At 38.3% G+C, this 19,001-nt stretch overlaps 1 protein-coding gene across 1 annotated transcript in view; it reads left to right on the forward strand.

The window, feature by feature from the left end:
* The first annotated feature begins 1,489 nt into the window (after nt 1-1,489).
* Nucleotides 1,490-19,001, forward strand: part of LOC139691509 (methyltransferase-like protein 25B) — a 42,204-nt gene continuing 24,692 nt past the window's right edge. Inside the window, exons 1-4 of the mRNA XM_071589359.1 lie at nt 1,490-1,737; nt 3,494-3,606; nt 10,423-10,744; nt 17,564-17,712. Coding sequence (XP_071445460.1) covers nt 1,633-1,737; nt 3,494-3,606; nt 10,423-10,744; nt 17,564-17,712 — 689 coding nt within the window. The 5' untranslated portion in view covers nt 1,490-1,632. The remainder of the gene's footprint in view (nt 1,738-3,493; nt 3,607-10,422; nt 10,745-17,563; nt 17,713-19,001) is intronic.

Here is a 19,001-nt window from a genome sequence, read left to right on the forward strand (position 1 = left end):
ATGTGAGCCAGCTGACAGCAAAAGGAAAGTTGATGTAAGTAACAAAAATATATGTTCCATTGCATATGTGGGTGTTCATGTGGTGCAGACAATTCTCAAGGTTCATTCTTGTGACCAATGTAATGTATAGCAACCCTTACAATAGAACCCTAACTTGTTACAGGATACCTTTTCATATTTTATTTTAGGTGATGACCAACAAAACATGACCTGTCACTCTCAAGAACTTCTTTAAACTATTGTCCAAGGCATCAATGCAGCTAGAAGTGAATCAACACAACTAGGCCAAAGGAAAAATTTGTTCTAATCAATAATCTGCAATGCTGTCAGAAGCAGTTGATTCCTAATTTTTCAGGTGTCAATCCCTATAGATTTCAGTTTGGGACATTTTTCCTTTCAGTTATCACTAAATTATCCATTAAGCAGTTTGGTATATAGGAAAAATGTACCATTTAATTACATTGCCTGTCTTCAATTACCCGGGAAATCAATTCGCTATTTGTTTCTAATTCTTCCGATCGTCTTCAGTTATTTTACCTGGGTTTTTCCTATGAAAGAAGAGAAATGATAACCAAACTGATAATCTATTGGGTGGGATAAGAATATTCGGCATTAATATTTGTTTTTTTATGACATATTTGTGATGACATAATCTTAAATTACTTTAATGGTGATTTAATGTACATTTCTAACAAGTGCACATTTCCTTGTCAAAGGTCACAATTCTGATATATATTTTTTTCTGTATTGCAAAGCCAGTTATTAGAAAATAAGGAAGCACCCTTGGAAGATTTTAGTACTGCCTATCAAAAGTTGGGATGCCTTTTCTAAAGATTCGTTGTTGATATACGCATTTAAATGTGAGGTTAATTTCTTAATTAATAACTTGTCGTTTTTAAATTGAACGAGTATGAGTTTCCCCGTTCAATAAATATATTATTATTAAAAATACACGTGCTGATAGACAGTGTCAGGTGGCACTCAAGTCCCAAATAATCGCAAAAGATAATAGATTAAATCAGACTTCAAAACACAAATCTCTTTAAAAAAACAAGCGAATCCCCATCTCATTTACATCCATCAATCAGCAAGAAAAAAAGATTTAAAAAAATTACGCTATTACATATAATACAATACACCACACATCAATCAAATTTTTTAATATATTCCTTACATCTTTTCTTTAAAGTATACACTCAGTTAGGAATATCATGGTTAGGATATGATGGCTAATGCAGATGCTTTTATTTCCTTTCCGGCGAACATCACCCAAATCATTTCCTATCTACGGGGCTTCGTTTTGGTCAGAAAATTTAATGAACGATTGAAAAAATGAACATTTTACGAAAGACAAATAAATACATATAAAACGGAAGATAAACCAAGCTGCTGTGATGTGACACTAGCGCCACCTATCAACCAAGAACATAACTACGTTGCAGTTTCGTTGTTAAACAACTTGCTCTTTGAACGGGTACAGAAAACAAAAGAGTTAAAGAGGTTAATATGGGAGTGGACTCTCCTTCGGTACATCCAAAACAGCTGTAGTTCGTTGAAGCTGCAGAGAAACCGGGAAGATGTCATGAACTGTCAAGTCGGTTTGCGTGATCATGTTTGCTTAAGTTTTCGAAAATGGTGTCTTTGTATGGCAGTTCTGCGGAAAAGTTATCGGATTCTATTCGTAAATGCTGTTATATTTTACAATCCTACTCGTGGCTAACTGATGCTTACATACTGGTGAGAAGTTATGTGTTAGTGCATAATAATATTTATTTTAGTGTGAAGATGATGTGTCCTGGGAATGCTTATGTCTACCTTTAACATATGTGTTCTCGAACAGTTTCAAGTGGGCATTGCGAATTTTGTTTTACTATTTAATTATAAAAATTATATAGAGTATAAAAAGAATCATGGGAATTTATATTAAAATATAAAATACACCCACAAGCGAAAAGTACTTTAATGTTCAGTAAAAATTTTGGTGAACCTAGCCTTATATGCAGCTTGGAAACATTGCACCAACAATTTTCTCAGGATATCACCTTTCTGATCATGTATTGGCAGTAACTAACAGGCACTGAATTTCTTCAGGTACAAATGTCTCACCCCTACTTTATATTTACATGAAGTTTTTTTACTTGCGTGTTCAATGCAAGAGTTTTTATTCTCATGTTGGCGTACAGGATCTCGGAACATAAATCCAAATCTTTTAATTTTTCTACATCAAAAATAGTTTAACCCATAGTCAGTTCTACCTAGCGCCGCCCCATTCTAGTAACAGGAAAATTTAACTTTCATGTAACCTAACGGACTGCAGAACCAAAATTTGAAAAAAAAGCCCCATCTGATTCTCCTATGCAACTTTTTCCTCAAAACTAAACCTAATCTAGCGGTTCTGAACACTTTTCTAATATCACCCATTTCCTTAATTTAAACTTTAAGTTGGTGGTTGAAATGACCTACATGAAGCAGCCCATAACATTCGTGATGGTTTCACACAAAAAATATAGCCACTTTCAGCCATGAATGTGACAGTGTTGACTTCCATTGGTGTTCCTATCAGTTCACTAACCTCCATGTGAAAACGTTGCTACAATTTTCTCAAATTTGCTGAGTAAAGAAAATGGAATACTGTCATAAATAAGTTCTGATGCTAAAAAAACGTTTTGGTGGACCTATATCAATCACTCTAATTTTCTTCAGTTCTCCCTTGGCACTTTGGATCTCATCCTAAACTGTAGTCACAATGACAGTGCCGTGAACATTGAATACACAACAAAATGCAAAAACCTTATTTGTATCCATTCCATTTGGAGTTGCCAAATCTCATTCCATTCCGCTGGAGCCGTTTTGAACTCATGGATTCTGTTTGCAGACAAAATTATTGCTGGCTCAAGTTTCATATTTATCAGATGCTGGGCAATCTTATGATTTTCTTTCAGGTGATAAAACTATCAGGTTAGTACTCTGGTTTTATTCTCTCCCAGAGCACCCATGTTTATTTTGATATTTGCGTTGCAGGAGATTGAGTCGGCTGAGAATGTTGGGTGGAACTTAGGCTGCATGTGTTGTCACGTGGTTGGAAGTTTAAGGCGATATCCTCTTTTGGATTTTAAATACAACATGAGCACAGGGTAATGGGCCCCAAAAAAGAATACTAAAAATTACGTGGGCATAAAACTCACCATAATAGATAGACATAAGCACTTCATTATTTACAGTTTGCCTGATAGAACGTACCAAATAGCACGCTGAACAGAGTTTTCGGCGTAAACTAGAAATATGGCTTTCCCAGTTTAGTCTATTATCCAGGGTAACACCCAGGAAGGAGGCATTGTCACTCCTTGGAATAATCACATTGTCAAAAGACACTGAAATATCTGTCAGAGGCTTATTTTTATTTACAAAGTATATTATATTAATGGTACTTCTGAAACCATAGCTGTTCATTTGGAGTCAGCAACAGAGGAATTTTAATTGGCATCCCTTGTAGGATTTTTTCACTGAAGACTTATGGGAAAGACTGCCGCCCAGCTGGCAAGAAGTGCTGAACACGGTTGATCTCAATGAACTGGGATGGTGGTTGGATTTCAGCAATGCACCAAGGTACTCATTCAAATTGTATGCTTCTTGTCTTGGGCGTAACTTTATGGAATTTACTCAACATATTGAAATGAAAAAAAGTAACTTAGTAATTCCACACACACTCTTAATTATAGCACGACGTAGGTGTTGATATCGGACATCTTCATCAGGCAGTTCCCTCAGAAGACAACTTTGTATATATACCTTCAGGGGGAAAGGAGGATGGGAATTGATGGAATGAATTAAGGACCACAAAAAAGTGTAGATAATAGGAACATAACACCTTATCGAATGTGACCTCAAAAGTGACTTTGAGCCTGAAATTTTCCATTTCAAAAATAAAAGTCTTAGACTCAATGCATTGGAGCAATTAGAAACTTTGAAATGCGTCCGTTGCAAGGATGAACTCTCTAACTAAATTTTCTTTTCCCTCCCACTCCCCCTCACTCCCAGATCTCTGCCACTTTTTCACGTGCAGTACTCCCTACAAGGGGTATTCACCCCTCTCAAACAAACCCCCATCAACAGCCAACGATTGGCACCGAAAGCTTTACTACCCCTCCCCTTTCCTTTCCCTCCCATCCACATTTAACATTCTTTTAACACCTCCACCCTCCCACTCTTGATCAACCATCGCTCAGAAGGTATATACATGCACAAAGTTGACTTCTGTGAGGACCACGTGATGATGACGTCCGACATCAAAACTTTGGTCGTGTGCTAAATAAAGTGTGTGTGGACTTACTAAGTTACTTCTTTAATTTGAAACATGCATATAACTTACCATGGTCTCTTTTGCCTGATTTTTCTGTTAAAAACATCTGATTTACAGGTATTTTATTAGTTAAAATGGTTAGTCTAATGTTAGTATTTTCACGAACAAGTTTAGGTTTGTGTAATTGTATTAAATGTAATTCGTGTTCCTTCCATCTTAGCATAAATTTATATTTTACTTGAAACTTTCCACAATGTAATTCCTTTCAAAAAATAGTTCTATTCCTTAGCCACATTATTTTTCTCATATACGTGCCTACCTTTTGTGAAAACCCCATCACTTGTGGAAAGAAAAGTATCATGCAATATTAAGTAGCGTTTTGATTTGCTATAAAAAACCACAATTATCAACCCGGAGGCTGGTTTGATAAGTAATGGTAGAGTTCACCCAATACTAAGTCCTATAGAGCATGTGACATTCACACATTAGTGGGGTACGGGGGCCAGTTCCTTTCCCTATGCCAGTTATAGTTTCCGAGGAAGATCTGGTTCCTGAAAAATCACGCAGCTTGGGTGGAGCTGAGGGTGCCCAGAGAGGCTTCCCCAGGAATCGAGCCCAGGCACTTTGGTCAGTAGCCCAGCGCTCTAATTGCTGGACTATCATGGCTCTTTTCGTTTATCAATATTACAGTAAGATGAACAATCAAGGTGATATGTATTATCCAGGCTTAGAAAGTTGTGAGAGTTGCTGTTACAAGGGACAACATTTTCCATATGGTTTTGTTCCCCTTTTTTAAATTGTTCAAGAAACAAGCTCAGCTAATTTATCATAATAGTCATTACTAATTTTAAAAGTATATAGTATGGTGTGTGGGTCTCGGTAGTCCAGTGGGTAGAACATTGGACTGCTGACCAGAGGGTCCCGGGTTCGATTCCCGGGCAAGGTACTCTGGGCACCTGCAGCTCCACCCAAGCTAATGTGATTTTTCGGGTATCAGGTCTTCCTGGGAAACCATAACCGGTACAGGGAAAGGAACTGGCCCCCCTACCCTGATGTGTGAATTTCCACATGCCGTATAGGGCTTAGTACTGGGTGATCTCTACCATCACCTACCAAACCGACCTTCGGGTTGATTACTGTGTTTATGGTTTTTTTATAGTATGATGTCTAATGGAACATTTAAAGTGACAAAATTTCTGCTGCAATGAAAAAGTCATACTCTCATTCAGGGATTGAGTTATGATGTCACTAGACAAAAGCATTGCTGCTTATAGAGGCTATGTTATTTGTATGAGCGAACAATAAAAATTATAAACTCATATTGCTTTTGTTGATTCCCTTGAAAAGGCCATAAGTTACAGATGTGTAAAGTGTAAGTGGTGTAATATTCCTCACTTATCTCTACAGCAATCAAAAGAGTCTGAAAAGGTTTCTTTCTGTGAATAAAACTGGAGCTGTTCTTCAAAAATCGTTTAAGGCCACTGGAGTATTATTTATCAACCTGCTAAGTCTGCTTAAGTACTAAGTCTATTTCAAGACTACTACAAGTACTAAGTCTATTTCAAGTTTGTTCCTGTGAGTCTCTAATTTTCCTTCAAATTGGGTGGGATTCATAGAATTTCAGTGAAACTTACTGGTACAACTTGTATTTGTGCAAATCTAGAATGCAGCACAACATCTGTTTCAAATCTGTTTGTGAAGAGGCTTCTAATTTACATCCGGATTATGTTACTGACTGGGCCGAAAGGCCATCTGGATTACTGTTGAACATTATTGGCCCAGAAGCCATTTAATTTATTTAACCAGGGAACCTGGAATGCCATCTTCTTCTGGGCTACAATTAAAATGTAGCTCATGCCAGTTCTCTCTCTGTACCGAGGTATAAGGAAAAATATTTGTAATTACTTCTATAATCATTGTTGTCAAGGTGGGCCAATAAATCACTAAAATTTGAAATTCAAATTTTGAAATATCAGAATGAATCCTTGAGGCTGTCAATAACTCAGGGATCAATAGGCTGTAGAAAATATCAAAGAAACTTCCAAGTGAAAAATTGGTCCTCCGTAAAATAATGAATGGATCGAGTTTTGCCAGATGTTTTGCATTAACTGACATAACAGAGCTGTTTTCCTTTCTGGTCAATCAATCAAAGTTAATTTTCCTGATTCTTGAAAGTTGGATATTAATAATGGATAGCTTTTTTCAAAGAAAATCTATCAAGTAATATTTATGTTGCAAGCACAGTATTAACAGTTCCCGAGACACAACATTGTGTTTATTTGGAATTATAAATTTGAGGACATTTGTGCCTAGGAAGTTTAACTGGGAGCAATTATAAACAAGTAAAAAAAAAAAAGGTTTCATTGATTGAAAAACAGATCTAATTTCACAAACTGAATTTTTGGGAAGTTTTTGTAAGTTTAATTTCACATCCCTCAATAATTTAAATACCTACATATAGAAAATCCATTTTCTGAAACACAACATCTTGTTTCTCTTCAACTCTAAAATAGTCACTACTGCAAAAGTCATTTTTGTTTGAGCAGATGCATACATTTTCAAATGGCCACTGACTACTTGAATTTTAAATATCACAGAGCTCAATAAAAAATTGAGTAGCAGATGTTATGATGCCTCCCATAATTCAGTGCCAGCCAGACGGAATGAATGAATGAACGAACGCAAGAGCAGTCTGAAGGGAGCTGGAACGGCATTTATTTCTCCAATCTCTGAGAGTGCTGTTGACGAGCAAGAACGGTCTCCAGCTTTGATGAGAGAGGTCTTTTAAGGCCTTACGCTCACTCTCTTCTTCCCCCGTAGCAAGTGACGGAGGCACTCAAGCCCTCCTCTGCATACGGCTACCTTGTGATGACGCTTCATGCCAGGGAATTGTGCAACCCTCAATTGGGAGTGAATCCGTGGTGTGTTTAATCACCAAGACTACTTTCCGAGTGACAGACAGACAGCTAGGTCACCCTTCAAGAGTGCTCCGAAAGACAAGACGCTGTTCCTCCTTCAAACCCAATATTGGAAAATTTGTTGCCTCTGGCGTAACTTAATGGAATTTGCATAACATATTGAAATGTAATGAAATAATTGACTTTGTAATTCCACACACTTTATTTAAAAAACACGACCCAGGTTTCGACGTTGAACGTCATCATCAGGTGGTCCTCATAGAAGCACGCTGGCTATATATGCTTTCTGATCATAGGAGGGGGGGGGTTGGTCAGAGAGGGAGGTTGGAGGGGTAGAAAGGTTACAATGTCGCTGGGAAGAAAAGAGAATTACATTTTTGATTTAGAAGAGTGGTAGGTCTAGGAGTGGGGAGTGGGAGGGATACAAAATTTCGTTGGCAAGATCATCTTTCTAAAGGATAATTTCAAAATTTCTAACTGCTCCAAAGCATAGAGCCTTTGACCTTTTTCTTCAAAATGAATAATTTTTGTCACAAAGTCACTTTTGTGGTCACTTTCGATGAGGTGCTTTGCAAAGAGGGATGTTATGTTCTTATTTTTTACACATGTTTACACGAAAGTGACCACAAAAGTGACTTTGTGACAAAAATTTTCATTTTGAAGAAAAAGGTCAAAGGCTCTATGCTTTGGAGCAGTTAGAAATTTTGAAATTATCCTTTAGAAAGATGATCTTGCCAACGAAATTTTGTATCCCTCCCACTCCCCACTCCTAGACCTACCACTCTTCTAAATCAAAAATGTAATTCTCTTTTCTTCCCAGCGACATTGTAACCTTTCTACCCCTCCAACCTCCCTCTCTGACCAACCCCCCCCCTCCTATGATCAGAAAGCATATATAGCCAGCGTGCTTCTATGAGGACCACCTGATGATGACGTTCAACGTCGAAACCTGGGTCGTGTTTTTTAAATAAAGTGTGTGGAATTACAAAGTCAATTATTTCATTACATTCCAATATAGGAAGGTTGCAAAGTTGATTGCAATTTAGAGTTTGACTTTGGCTTTAATTTTTCTTGGTCAGAATTCCCAGAAGAAGTAAAAACAGATACAAGTTCCTTTGCAGGTTAGGAATTGTGTGGTTATTCAGGTTAGAAAAGGCATCTTGCTAATTAAGTAGTGAACTATACCCGAAAGACACAAAATTATTTTTGGCTATGCCTCGGTATGGTAGCTCTGTCATTGACATTTTAACTTAGGAAATAACAGAGTGGGTGTCCCCTTTACTGTAAAGAAAATTAAATCAGACTCTTAACTTCAAACAATTATGGTACAGGGTGGGTCCCAGAAGTACCCGACCCAACAAAGAAAACGCAAAAGTTTTGGAAAAAAAATGTATTTATTTTTCAACATAATCTCCTTTCAGCTCTATACACTTTTCCCAGCGATGTTCAATAAGTTTGATGCACTTTTTATAATTAGAACTGTCTTGCTCCTCATGATAGTCATCATCTGCCGACATCACTTCTTTACAGTTGGTAAATCTTTGACCACCGAGCCATTTTTTCAAGTTTGCAAACAGAAATTAATCCGAGGGGGCTAAATCTGGTGAATAGGGTGTATGAGGTAGCAATTTAATCTTAAATTCATGAATTTTTGCCATTGTAATTACGGATTTGTGAGCTGGTGCATTGTGTTGATTGAACAAAACTTTCTTCTTAGGCAAATGTGGCAGCCGCTTTTGCTTGATTTCTTCGCTCAAATGTTTCAGTAAGTTTGCATAATACTCACTCGTTGATAGTTTTTCCTTTTTCAAAATAGTCAATGAAAATCATCCCACACTCATCCCAAAAAACTGATGCCATGACCTTGCTTGCGGATGAAACAGTCTTCGCCTTCCTTGGAGCCGGTTCTCCCTTTTGAATCCATTGTTTTGATTGTTCTTTTGTCTTGGGTGTGAATTAATGCACCCATGTTTCATCAATGGTTATGAAATGTCTCAAAAATTCTGCTTTGTTGCGGTGAAACTTTGCTAAACACTCGATTGAAACATCTTCGCGACAATGATTTTGCTCGAGTGTGAGCAAACACGGCACCCATCCACCACACCGCTTTCTCATGTCCAAATTTTCAGTTAATATGCGATGTACCACACTTTTTGAAATGCCAACTATGTCTGCTAGCTCAAGCACTTTCACTCGACGATCATCCAGTATGACTTAGTGGATTTTCTTCACCGTTTCTGGAGTCGTCACCTCATTTGGTCGACCAATGCGATGTTCGTCTTGGCAGCTCATACGCCCTCGTTTAAACTCTGCTACCCAATGTTTTACTGTTGTAAACGAAGGAGCAGACTCACCTAGAGTAGAATCCTGTTCACCTTATATATTGGTTGGGCTGAGGCCTTTGAAATGAAAGTATTGTATCACATTACGATGACCAATATTCTCCATTTTCACAAATTCACTCATAAACGTTCACTATTGTTGGCTGCCAAATGAATACTAAAAAATGTAGCGTCTTCTAACTTAAAACATATGCTTTATAGATTGCTTACTTTCTAATACAGTGATATTTTTCAAATAACTACCGCTATCTCTAGGTCAAGCCGGGTACTTATGTCACCACCCTTGTATGATTTTTGTATGCTAGAAATACTCCCTGCCTCATGGATTTTGGAAAGAAATATTTCCTTTATGTCCTTGTTCGTCATTGTTAACCAAACAATTAAATAATGTTAAAAATTCACCCAAAAATGCATTTTCAACCATTTTAATGATTGTTTTCAGTAGGTCAGTAGTCAACCCCTTAATCCAATTCATTTTTACCTAGAAAATGGTATGATGATCAGTAATTTCCATTAATTAAACAAAAGACTAAGCTAGGCATCTCATTTTGTTGTTTTCGCAGACATTTTGATACTAGACACGAGACTAATAAACTATCGAGTTAAAAATATAATAACTTGGCATATTTGTCTTTCTTCTCATTTGTCTGTTTCCATTACGAAGGCACTTTTGGCAATGCTGTAATTTTAATGTTGGCTGATCAAAACTTTAATTACCATGCAATGAAAAGATGAGTAATTGGATTTTATTTTTCAATTTCTCAATTTGTTCCGTATTGATGTTTCAAGATGGAGGAATTGTTATTTACTCACTGATTTGGTTGAGCCGACTAACTTGACAATGGCTGCTGATTGTGTGCAGGTGCCAGAGGCCTTGGCCCCTCTCCCTACTGGCCCTGCGAATGGCCGTGCGAAGCATTTCACTTCCAAGGAGGAGCTGTGCCACTCTCGATGTGCCCAATGAGAGCACTGGCAGGCCCTGCTCTAGAGCTCAGGGGTTGTCTCATTGCGGTAGGCATTGCCTGCCGGCAGATGCCGACTACCCTGGTCGGCAAGAGTTGGACTGCAGTGGTGGGCCTGCACCGTGCACTTTCGAGGCTGCATCTGATCAGGGAGGGTTCTTTCAAGTATTCAGGAAGCATGTGACTCCAAAGAAGATGCACGAAATTGACAAAATGGCAAAGGTGAGTGATGCTTTGCATGAAGAGACTTTTACCCTCTTTATTGGGTACTGGGAAAATTCATTTTTTGTGATTAGTGCACGTGGATGGCTGTGAAATTTATTCTCTCACTGTTTCCTCAATTTTTTCCACTCTTGGAGCAATTATTTTGAAATAGTAGTTTATAACGTTGTAGCATATTCTCAAACTGATAAAATATAATCATAATGGAAAAGTTTCCCCCAAAAACTTCAAAATTGATCTCGTGAATATCACTAATATAGCTACCAACAATGGTTTCAGCCCCAAACTAGTTGACACATTACTACGGAAAAAACAAAAAGCAATGGCCTTAAAAAGCATTTTCGTATCACAGCCCACAGTATCCAAAGATTTTAAGTGGTGCTCGATCCCGTTTCTGGGAGATCTTTCATATAGGATTTCCAACTGCCTACCCACCTCACTCAAAGCAGCCTTCTACCCACCCATAACCCTCTCCAAACTTCTAGCCAATGGAAAAGACACCCAGGATAGCCTTCTCAAATCAGGCATTTATAAACTGAAATGCGAGGATTGCAACAGCGTTTATGTCGGTCAGACCGGCAGGAATATCAAGTTACGAGTCAAGGACCACGCAAGGTGTCACAAAAATCAGAATAACAACTCTCTCTTCGCCAAGCATTTACTAGAATTCAACCACAGCAGTGACTTTGTCCCAGAGATATTACACACACTCCCAAAAGGATTAAAAATGGACGCTCTCGAGCAATTACAGATTAGAAGGCACTTGGTGAACCCCAACATGACACTTTGTAATGAGCAATTGTTCCCATACCCCTCCCCACTCCTCTCCAAGGAATTAGCCTGGAAATGGTCAAAACAATCCATCAACGCACCTGCGAGCCCCCACCCCTCTCAAATCCTTCCAACCCTCCCCGCCCCCACTCTGTCCTGAGGGTATATATGCTTGCTCTGTCTGTTTTGCAAATTTGTACCTGATGATGCCGCAAGTCGGTGAAACGCGTTGTGCCGTATAATAAAATCTGTGGAAAAGTACGAGTCTTTCTTTTTAGTATGGATAATGGAAAAGTATTGAAATATATGAACAAGTTGGTCTTTCTGAGGCTCAAGAAGACTTGCCACATTAGATCCTAGCATACACCAACTGTTTTGTTTGTTCATGCCAATGTATATGGGCTTCAGATTAGAGTTGAGGTGGCACAGCTACAGACTTGGCCTTAGGCCTGCAGCTGCTGCAACTTCTGGGCCTCACCGTAGAGACCCCACCATTGGAGTAAATGAGGGCGAAATGTATCCTAGCACAGCACCTGAGAATGAGCGCAGGTGCAGTGTGGGTGAATTGGCATCCTTGGGGGAGGAGAGATGAGGGGAGTGGCTCTTGCAAATTGTAGTTCTGCACTTAAAAGTGAGATCATTGCGGCGCGGGTGGTGAAAAAGCAGCAGAGGCCTTATGAAAATAGACTCATGATTAGGGCGCATGGGTTTGTTATTAATTACCATATATGTCTTGAAAATTATCACTCTCACTCCCTCATATGTTCTCATTTCCTTTGGTGCCCCTTCCATACAACACACTTTTTGTAGACGGACGGAGGTTTTTACAGTAGTCTACATACGTCTTGGCTAAACCACCAAATAGTGGTGGTATAATGAGTGAAAGAGAACATTCTCATAATAGTGATATTGCCCATCAGATTTCCCCTGGCATAATGTGGTTATGGTTTTGGTTGGCCAGTGGTAGGCGTTTTCACCCTGGTTCAACCTCCCGCCATGCAGTGTTAGCTGAATATTGGGGCATTTATATATTAAGGTGAACATGACCTTCATATTTCTCAAAAGTATCAATTCCTTTTATTCAATTTAATTTAATTTTTATCTGATACCAGTTTTTCTCAGCAATGATGGTAATCCGTTGGCCGACTAGCTCACCAAAGCTTGATCATTTACAATACAACTGATTTGATTTTATAAATTCCCAGCTACTGCATTCCTGTCTCCGGCTCCTTCCATCTCTTATTTATTATTTCTTCTTCACATGTGATGAACAGCACCAGTGATAAGGGACACCCCTGTTCTAGCCTCCTCTCCTTTCTGATTCTTTCTCCGTCACTCCAACCTGTGCAGTCTGACACATCTGCAGATTCCGAATAAGTCACCTATCCCGCCACTTTAATCCTATGTTCTGGGTTGCTTCAATTCCACCCAGTGGGGCTTTTGCAATAATTTAAATAACTGCAAAAAGTTTATTTAAGAATAGGGAAAAAAGCCATATGTCTCCATTTATTCATGAACAATTGCCTAAGATGGATATTGGTAATGAAATTAAGAATACAAAGTAACTTTCCACTGTCCTTTATTAAGTTACTTTTTATTCTTAATGTCATTAAAATGAATTTCCACAAGGTTGAGCCAGGAACAATTGAAATGGATATTGGTGTTGAAAATAATGTGAAATCTTACATCATTGGCAACACAGACAATTAGACTGCCGAGCTTTAGCGTAGTTAGTTATGGTGTCATTCTAAGCATTCCATCAGCAGATCGTGTCAGTGGAGAAGCTTCAATAGCACATCCTATTTCCTCCCAGAGAATTCCCATTTGGAGAAATTCATTAGTGTGTGATTATCTTCAATGTAATGTCTTTAGGGTTGGGTGAAAGAAGGGGGACTGAGTCTCAACAACTGAGTTGATAAATAAATAAATAAATTTCTTCTGCAAGTTGAAGGTTCACCATTGGCTAATATCATTTTTGGACCGCATGAATGGAATGATTTTCCTACAAAAAAAAGCTTCTGGTTAATAATAAAACTCTGACCCCTAAAGTAACTTCAGTATTCAGTGGTGAGACTGCAACTCCTTCACTCGTAATCACAACAGGCGGACTTACAAGGTCTGGCATCAGTAAACTTTGCCCGGTGGATTGACTCCAATCTCTAGTTCATAATATCCTTCATAAAGATATTCGGAAAATAGCATTTAGGAATTTACACAAAAATGCATAAATAGACCTTTGCATGAGCTATAGCACTCAATCCTAAATAAAATTTAGAAAAATACAATGAAACACTACATACATACCCTTCCATGTAACACAGATGAGAATCACAGATTATCACTCATAAACTCATCCTCAATGAAATAGCCCTTGATTAATAGTAGCTTCTTGAGTTCAGTTTCAAGCCCATGCACAGTGGGTTTATTTTCTCTATTCATTGGCAATTTGTTAAAAAAAAGGGTGAAGAAGAGAGATGAGGACCTCTCTTAAATAAAAAACAAGATTGCTTAATTAAATGCAATCGCCTCACCCACGAGTGATATCACAATGTACAGATTAGTTTGGCCAAAATATAAACCTGGATTTTTTTTCTAAGTGAAGTACATTAAAAAATATATATCCATGCTAGCGTCGTTAGTTTGAAAAAAAAACAGTGTCCTTCTAGGAATTCTGGTGGATACTTTAGCCACGGCTTTCAAAGACCTATTTTTCATGGGTAAGGCCTTAATGACAGTGCTAGTGTTTCCCCAACAGAGTACGCCATAGGACAGATATGAATGGATTTTGGCATAATATAATGGTTTCAGGACATCTGAAGAGGTAGCTGGAACAAGTTTGAGAATCATGAAGTATGTGCAGTGGATCTTCGTACAAAGAGTGTTATTCATTCCACAATCTTTCTTGTAAAGCGAAAATCATTTAGTTAGACTATTTTTTACATGTAAATTAATTTGAAATAGGGTAATGCATTTGATGTCAAAAAATAAATAATGTACGAGACTTATTCAATGGAAAGTATGCATACATTGGATCACATTCACCTTTTCTTCTATCACGGAATGAACCAATTTGGAACGAGAAATCAATTTGTGGCAACAAAAGCATTAAAATAAATAGTTCATCATTTACAATACATATCTTGTTCCTTTTTATTATAAAGCCGTCTATAGGCATTGGTTTTTGCCAATGCTTCAAAATTTTGTAAAAATGAAACTTGGCATGATCATTAAATAAATTTCTGGCATGAATAGCCACTGCCTTATTAGCGCGATGCCTTGTATGCGTAGTACGATACAACGTGTTCCTTTGACCTCTGTATCACATTAGCATACTGTATTTGACTTTACACTTCTTGAAGACTCGTGGCGTTGTTGAATGGAAAACAAGCAGGTGTTTAATTGCCAAATTGCCAGTTGCATTGCTGCAAAATAGCAGCGTGAGACGACCTTTTATTGGCTTGTGGGCAGGGTATTGCATTTTCCTCTGCTGTTCTGTGTACAAATATAGATTCACTTTGGCATCTGCTTTCAGAGGAGACCCATCTCTTCACAGTGAAATACCTTTTGTGTCAGATAACCCTCAGAATCTGAGAACTTCCTGAAGTCACCAATGAAGTTCTCTGCTGCCGTTGAGACAGAGCTCACTGCTTCACCGGCACTCACGATGCCGTGAGTGCCCTTTCTTCCCTTAAACTTCTCAAACCACTTGCAGCTTCTCTGAAATACTTCTTTGCCCATTGAGTTCAGAGAAAATAACTTCCCTTTCTCACAAGTTATATCCTCGTTAATAGTCTCGCATTGCAATTGCTTTTCATTTATCCATATGGGAAGCAACTCATGTAATTAGTTCAATAGTTTCAGCCTCAACTTTGTGGAAGTTCATTTTAATAAATGAAAAAGAAACACTTTGTTCCAATCCACCACTTTATTACAGGTACGACTAGTTTCGACGCTACGGCGTCATTCTCAGGTACAAAGTTTAAAGTCACAATCATTGTATATATACCCTCTTCTAATCTAATTCTAATCTCTCCCTCATTGTATATATACCCCACCCTTTCCAGAAGAGGGTATATATACAATGATTGTGACTTTAAACTTTGTACCTGAGGATGACGCCGTAGCGTCGAAACTAGTTGTACCTGTAATAAAGTGGTGGATTGGAACAAAGTGTTTCTTTTTCATTTAACTCATGTAATCTCTATTTCTGGTGATTCTTTTCAATTAACATATATTTAGTCTCTTATGCTTTGGCTTGATGTATTTACGATTGTGCCCCATACTTTGATCCTTTTATTAATCCTTGCATGAAGGAATCATATCAACCTACTTTATTACAGTCTTCGTCAAAATTTTCTTTATTGAGCCCTATACTACCTTGATCAAAAATTTCCCGGAATTTATTCAGAAAATTAAAAATACAAGTTTATTCATCTAAATCTATATTGTCCCCTTCAAAGTAATCCCCATCGACTGCAACACACTTATGCCAGCGCTTGATCCAATCCTCGAAACATTTTTTATATTCGGTTTTCGGTATGTCCATCAGTGCTTCCTGCGATTTTTCCATTACTTCCTCTCGGCTGCTAAAACGCGTTCCCCGTAATGGTTTTTTAACTCGATTGAACAGAAAGAAGTCACAGGGAGCCAAATCAGGTGAATTCGGTGGCTGTTGGATGGTATTTGTTGCATTTTTCGTCAAAAAATTACGAATAATGATAGCACTGTGCGACGGTGCGTTATCATGGTGCAAAATCCACGAGTTTTCTGCCCACATTTCTGGTCTCTTTCGGCGAATTGCTTCACGCAAACGTCTCATAACGCCCAAATAATACTCCTTGTTTACTGTCTGGCCTTCTGGCAAAAATTCATGATGCACTACACCGCAATGTAATCCATGAAAACCGTCAGCATTGCCTTCTTTTTTGACTGAAAACGACGTGGTTTTTTTGGTCTCGGCTCATTTGGTGAACGCCATTCACTTGCCTGATGTCTGGATTGCGTGTCGTACTCATAAACCCACGTCTCGTCTCCAGTAATGATCCTTTTGATGAATGTGGGATCGGATTCAGCCTCGCAAATCATGTCTTTTGCGACGTCAACACGGTCTCTTTTTTGCATGAAATTGAGGTCTTTTGGCACCAACTTTGCTGCTACACGACGGAAACCCAAATCATTAACCACAATGTCTTGGGCGGATCCATAGGCAATGTTCAAGTCCTCCGCTATTTCTCTGATGGTTAATTTGCGGTTATTGACCAACATTTCTTTTACTTTATCAATTTTTTCACCGACTTTCGATGTCGATGGTCTGCCACTGCGTTCATCATCTTCGATTGACTCACGACCACTTCTGAACCGCTCGTGCCACTGGTAAACGACCGTTTTTTTTAGAGAATCGTTGCCGAAACACTTTTCCAACATTTCCAACGTCCGTGCGCCACTAAATCCGTTTTTTACGCAAAATTTAATACAAGTTCGTTGTTGCAAATTTAAATCCATTTCTGAAATTGTAAAAAATCGCCAACACACACAGAGATAGATGTACTCTTGGCTACGTAACTTTTGCAAATGTCAAGTTATGACACTAAGATTTAAAGGGAATATCAACAACAGATGTACCAATTTAACAAAAAAACAGAACTCAAATCAGAACGATGGGAGCGCCACACGGTGGTTATTCCGGGAACTTTTTGATCAAGGTAGTATGTCACATCAATTTGTATTGTTGACAACTCAAGGTCGAAATAAAACTACTCTTCAGACTTTCAGAACTAGATGTTTTCAGAGATCACTGTTCTCTTGTTGAATATCAAAGGCATATTAAGGGTAATTGAAATATAACTTGTTATCCTGGATTTTTAGGTGAAGCATTAAGTTATGTTATAAATTTGTGAAGGGTTAAGAAATGATATATAAAAAAAATGTGGATTTATGAATGACAGAACTCAGAAGTGCATAAGCACATCCGTGAAAACCTTGATTTTATTGTCTCTCCTTTGTGGGACTTGGGTTTACATACTCACTTAGTTGCTTTGCCCTTTTTAGGTGGTGTGCCAGTTGGCAGCTGACACACACGCTATGCATGTGGTAGATGTTGGCTCAGGTCTGGGACATTTGGCACGCCTGCTCTCCTATGGCCATGGCCTGTCTGTTTGCTGCATTGAAGCACAGGAGACGTTGTCATCCAGAGCCAGGTTATAGAACTCTTATCAATTGTGAGGCATGAGCGAAAAAATATTGTGTCATTTCACAGTAAAATTGTCATAACTTGGAGATTATTTTGTGGGAATTGAGAGAAATTTTAATTTCTGGAATGAAAAGAAAATACATGCTCTTATACGAGGTATGTTCAATAAATGATGGGAATTAGAGTTCCTTGGAAAGGACTTAATTTATTCGTCTATATCAATGTTATCCCCTTTGTGTAGTAGTTCCCGAATAGATATTATACACTTCTGCCAGTGCTTTTTCCAATCCTATGAACACTCATGGAACTCAATCCCTGGTATAGCTCGTAGCTCTCTCAGCAATACGTTTTAATCTCATATTTGTATGTACAACGACAATGGCCCTTTGAGGTTCTTCTGCATATTTGGGAATAGAAAAAAGTAACATTATGGGTCCATGTCTGGGGAATATGGAGGCCGGGACATCATTTCCAGATTGCAGTTTTTGGCAACAGGCTTACCAAGGGCAAGCAGTTAGCATTATGTTGTGTTGGTGCAAAAGCCATGAATTATTTTGCCACAGATACAGGCATTGCTTTCATATTGCTTCACGCTAAACAGCATTTTAGTGGTACTCTGTATTGATCGTTGGACCTTTGGGCTAGAACTCGTGGTGGACTATGCCAAATTACAAAATTCCTGTTACTTTTGGAATACACTGCGTAGGATGTTACTAAACGATTTCATGATTTTAAGTGTGATATAGATAAACTGCATTCCAATCAAATCTTCCTTTTGCCTTTGTGACATAGTTAAACTTTGTTTACCATGTAAGTATAGTTGTAATTATAGTTGTAATTAATGTAATTAATCCATACCCTTGCATTCCTGTAACCAATCCCTTGTGCAAACGTTTTGGACTTAATTGTAGAGAAATGCGTGTGTGAGTATACATATGTGTATTGGTGTGTGTTTGCTACAAATCAAATGCTATATTGTTTTGAGTTTGAGTGGAGGGTCAGAGGGTGGGAAGGATGCTAAAATGGATACACTATAGCATTTATCAAAGGGGGTGTTGTGTTCGGAGGCATGTTTGGGGATAGGGAGCATATCAATTAGGGAAGAATTTTTGCATGAGGCTCGGTGGTTGTTGATTCTAATATTGAGGGGTGTGATATGCTGTCCAATATAAAAGGCAGGGCAAAGTTGGCACTTCAGCAGGTAAACTACATCGCTAGATGTGCAAGTAGAGGAGGGCATTGGTGGGAGAGAGTTAAAAAGCGGGTGTGAAAAGGATGGAATTCTAGTTTTGAAAA

Source organism: Hetaerina americana, unplaced genomic scaffold, assembly GCF_022747635.1.
Source record: "Hetaerina americana unplaced genomic scaffold, ioHetAmer1.1.p SCAF_37, whole genome shotgun sequence".
Lineage (NCBI taxonomy): Eukaryota > Metazoa > Arthropoda > Insecta > Odonata > Calopterygidae > Hetaerina > Hetaerina americana.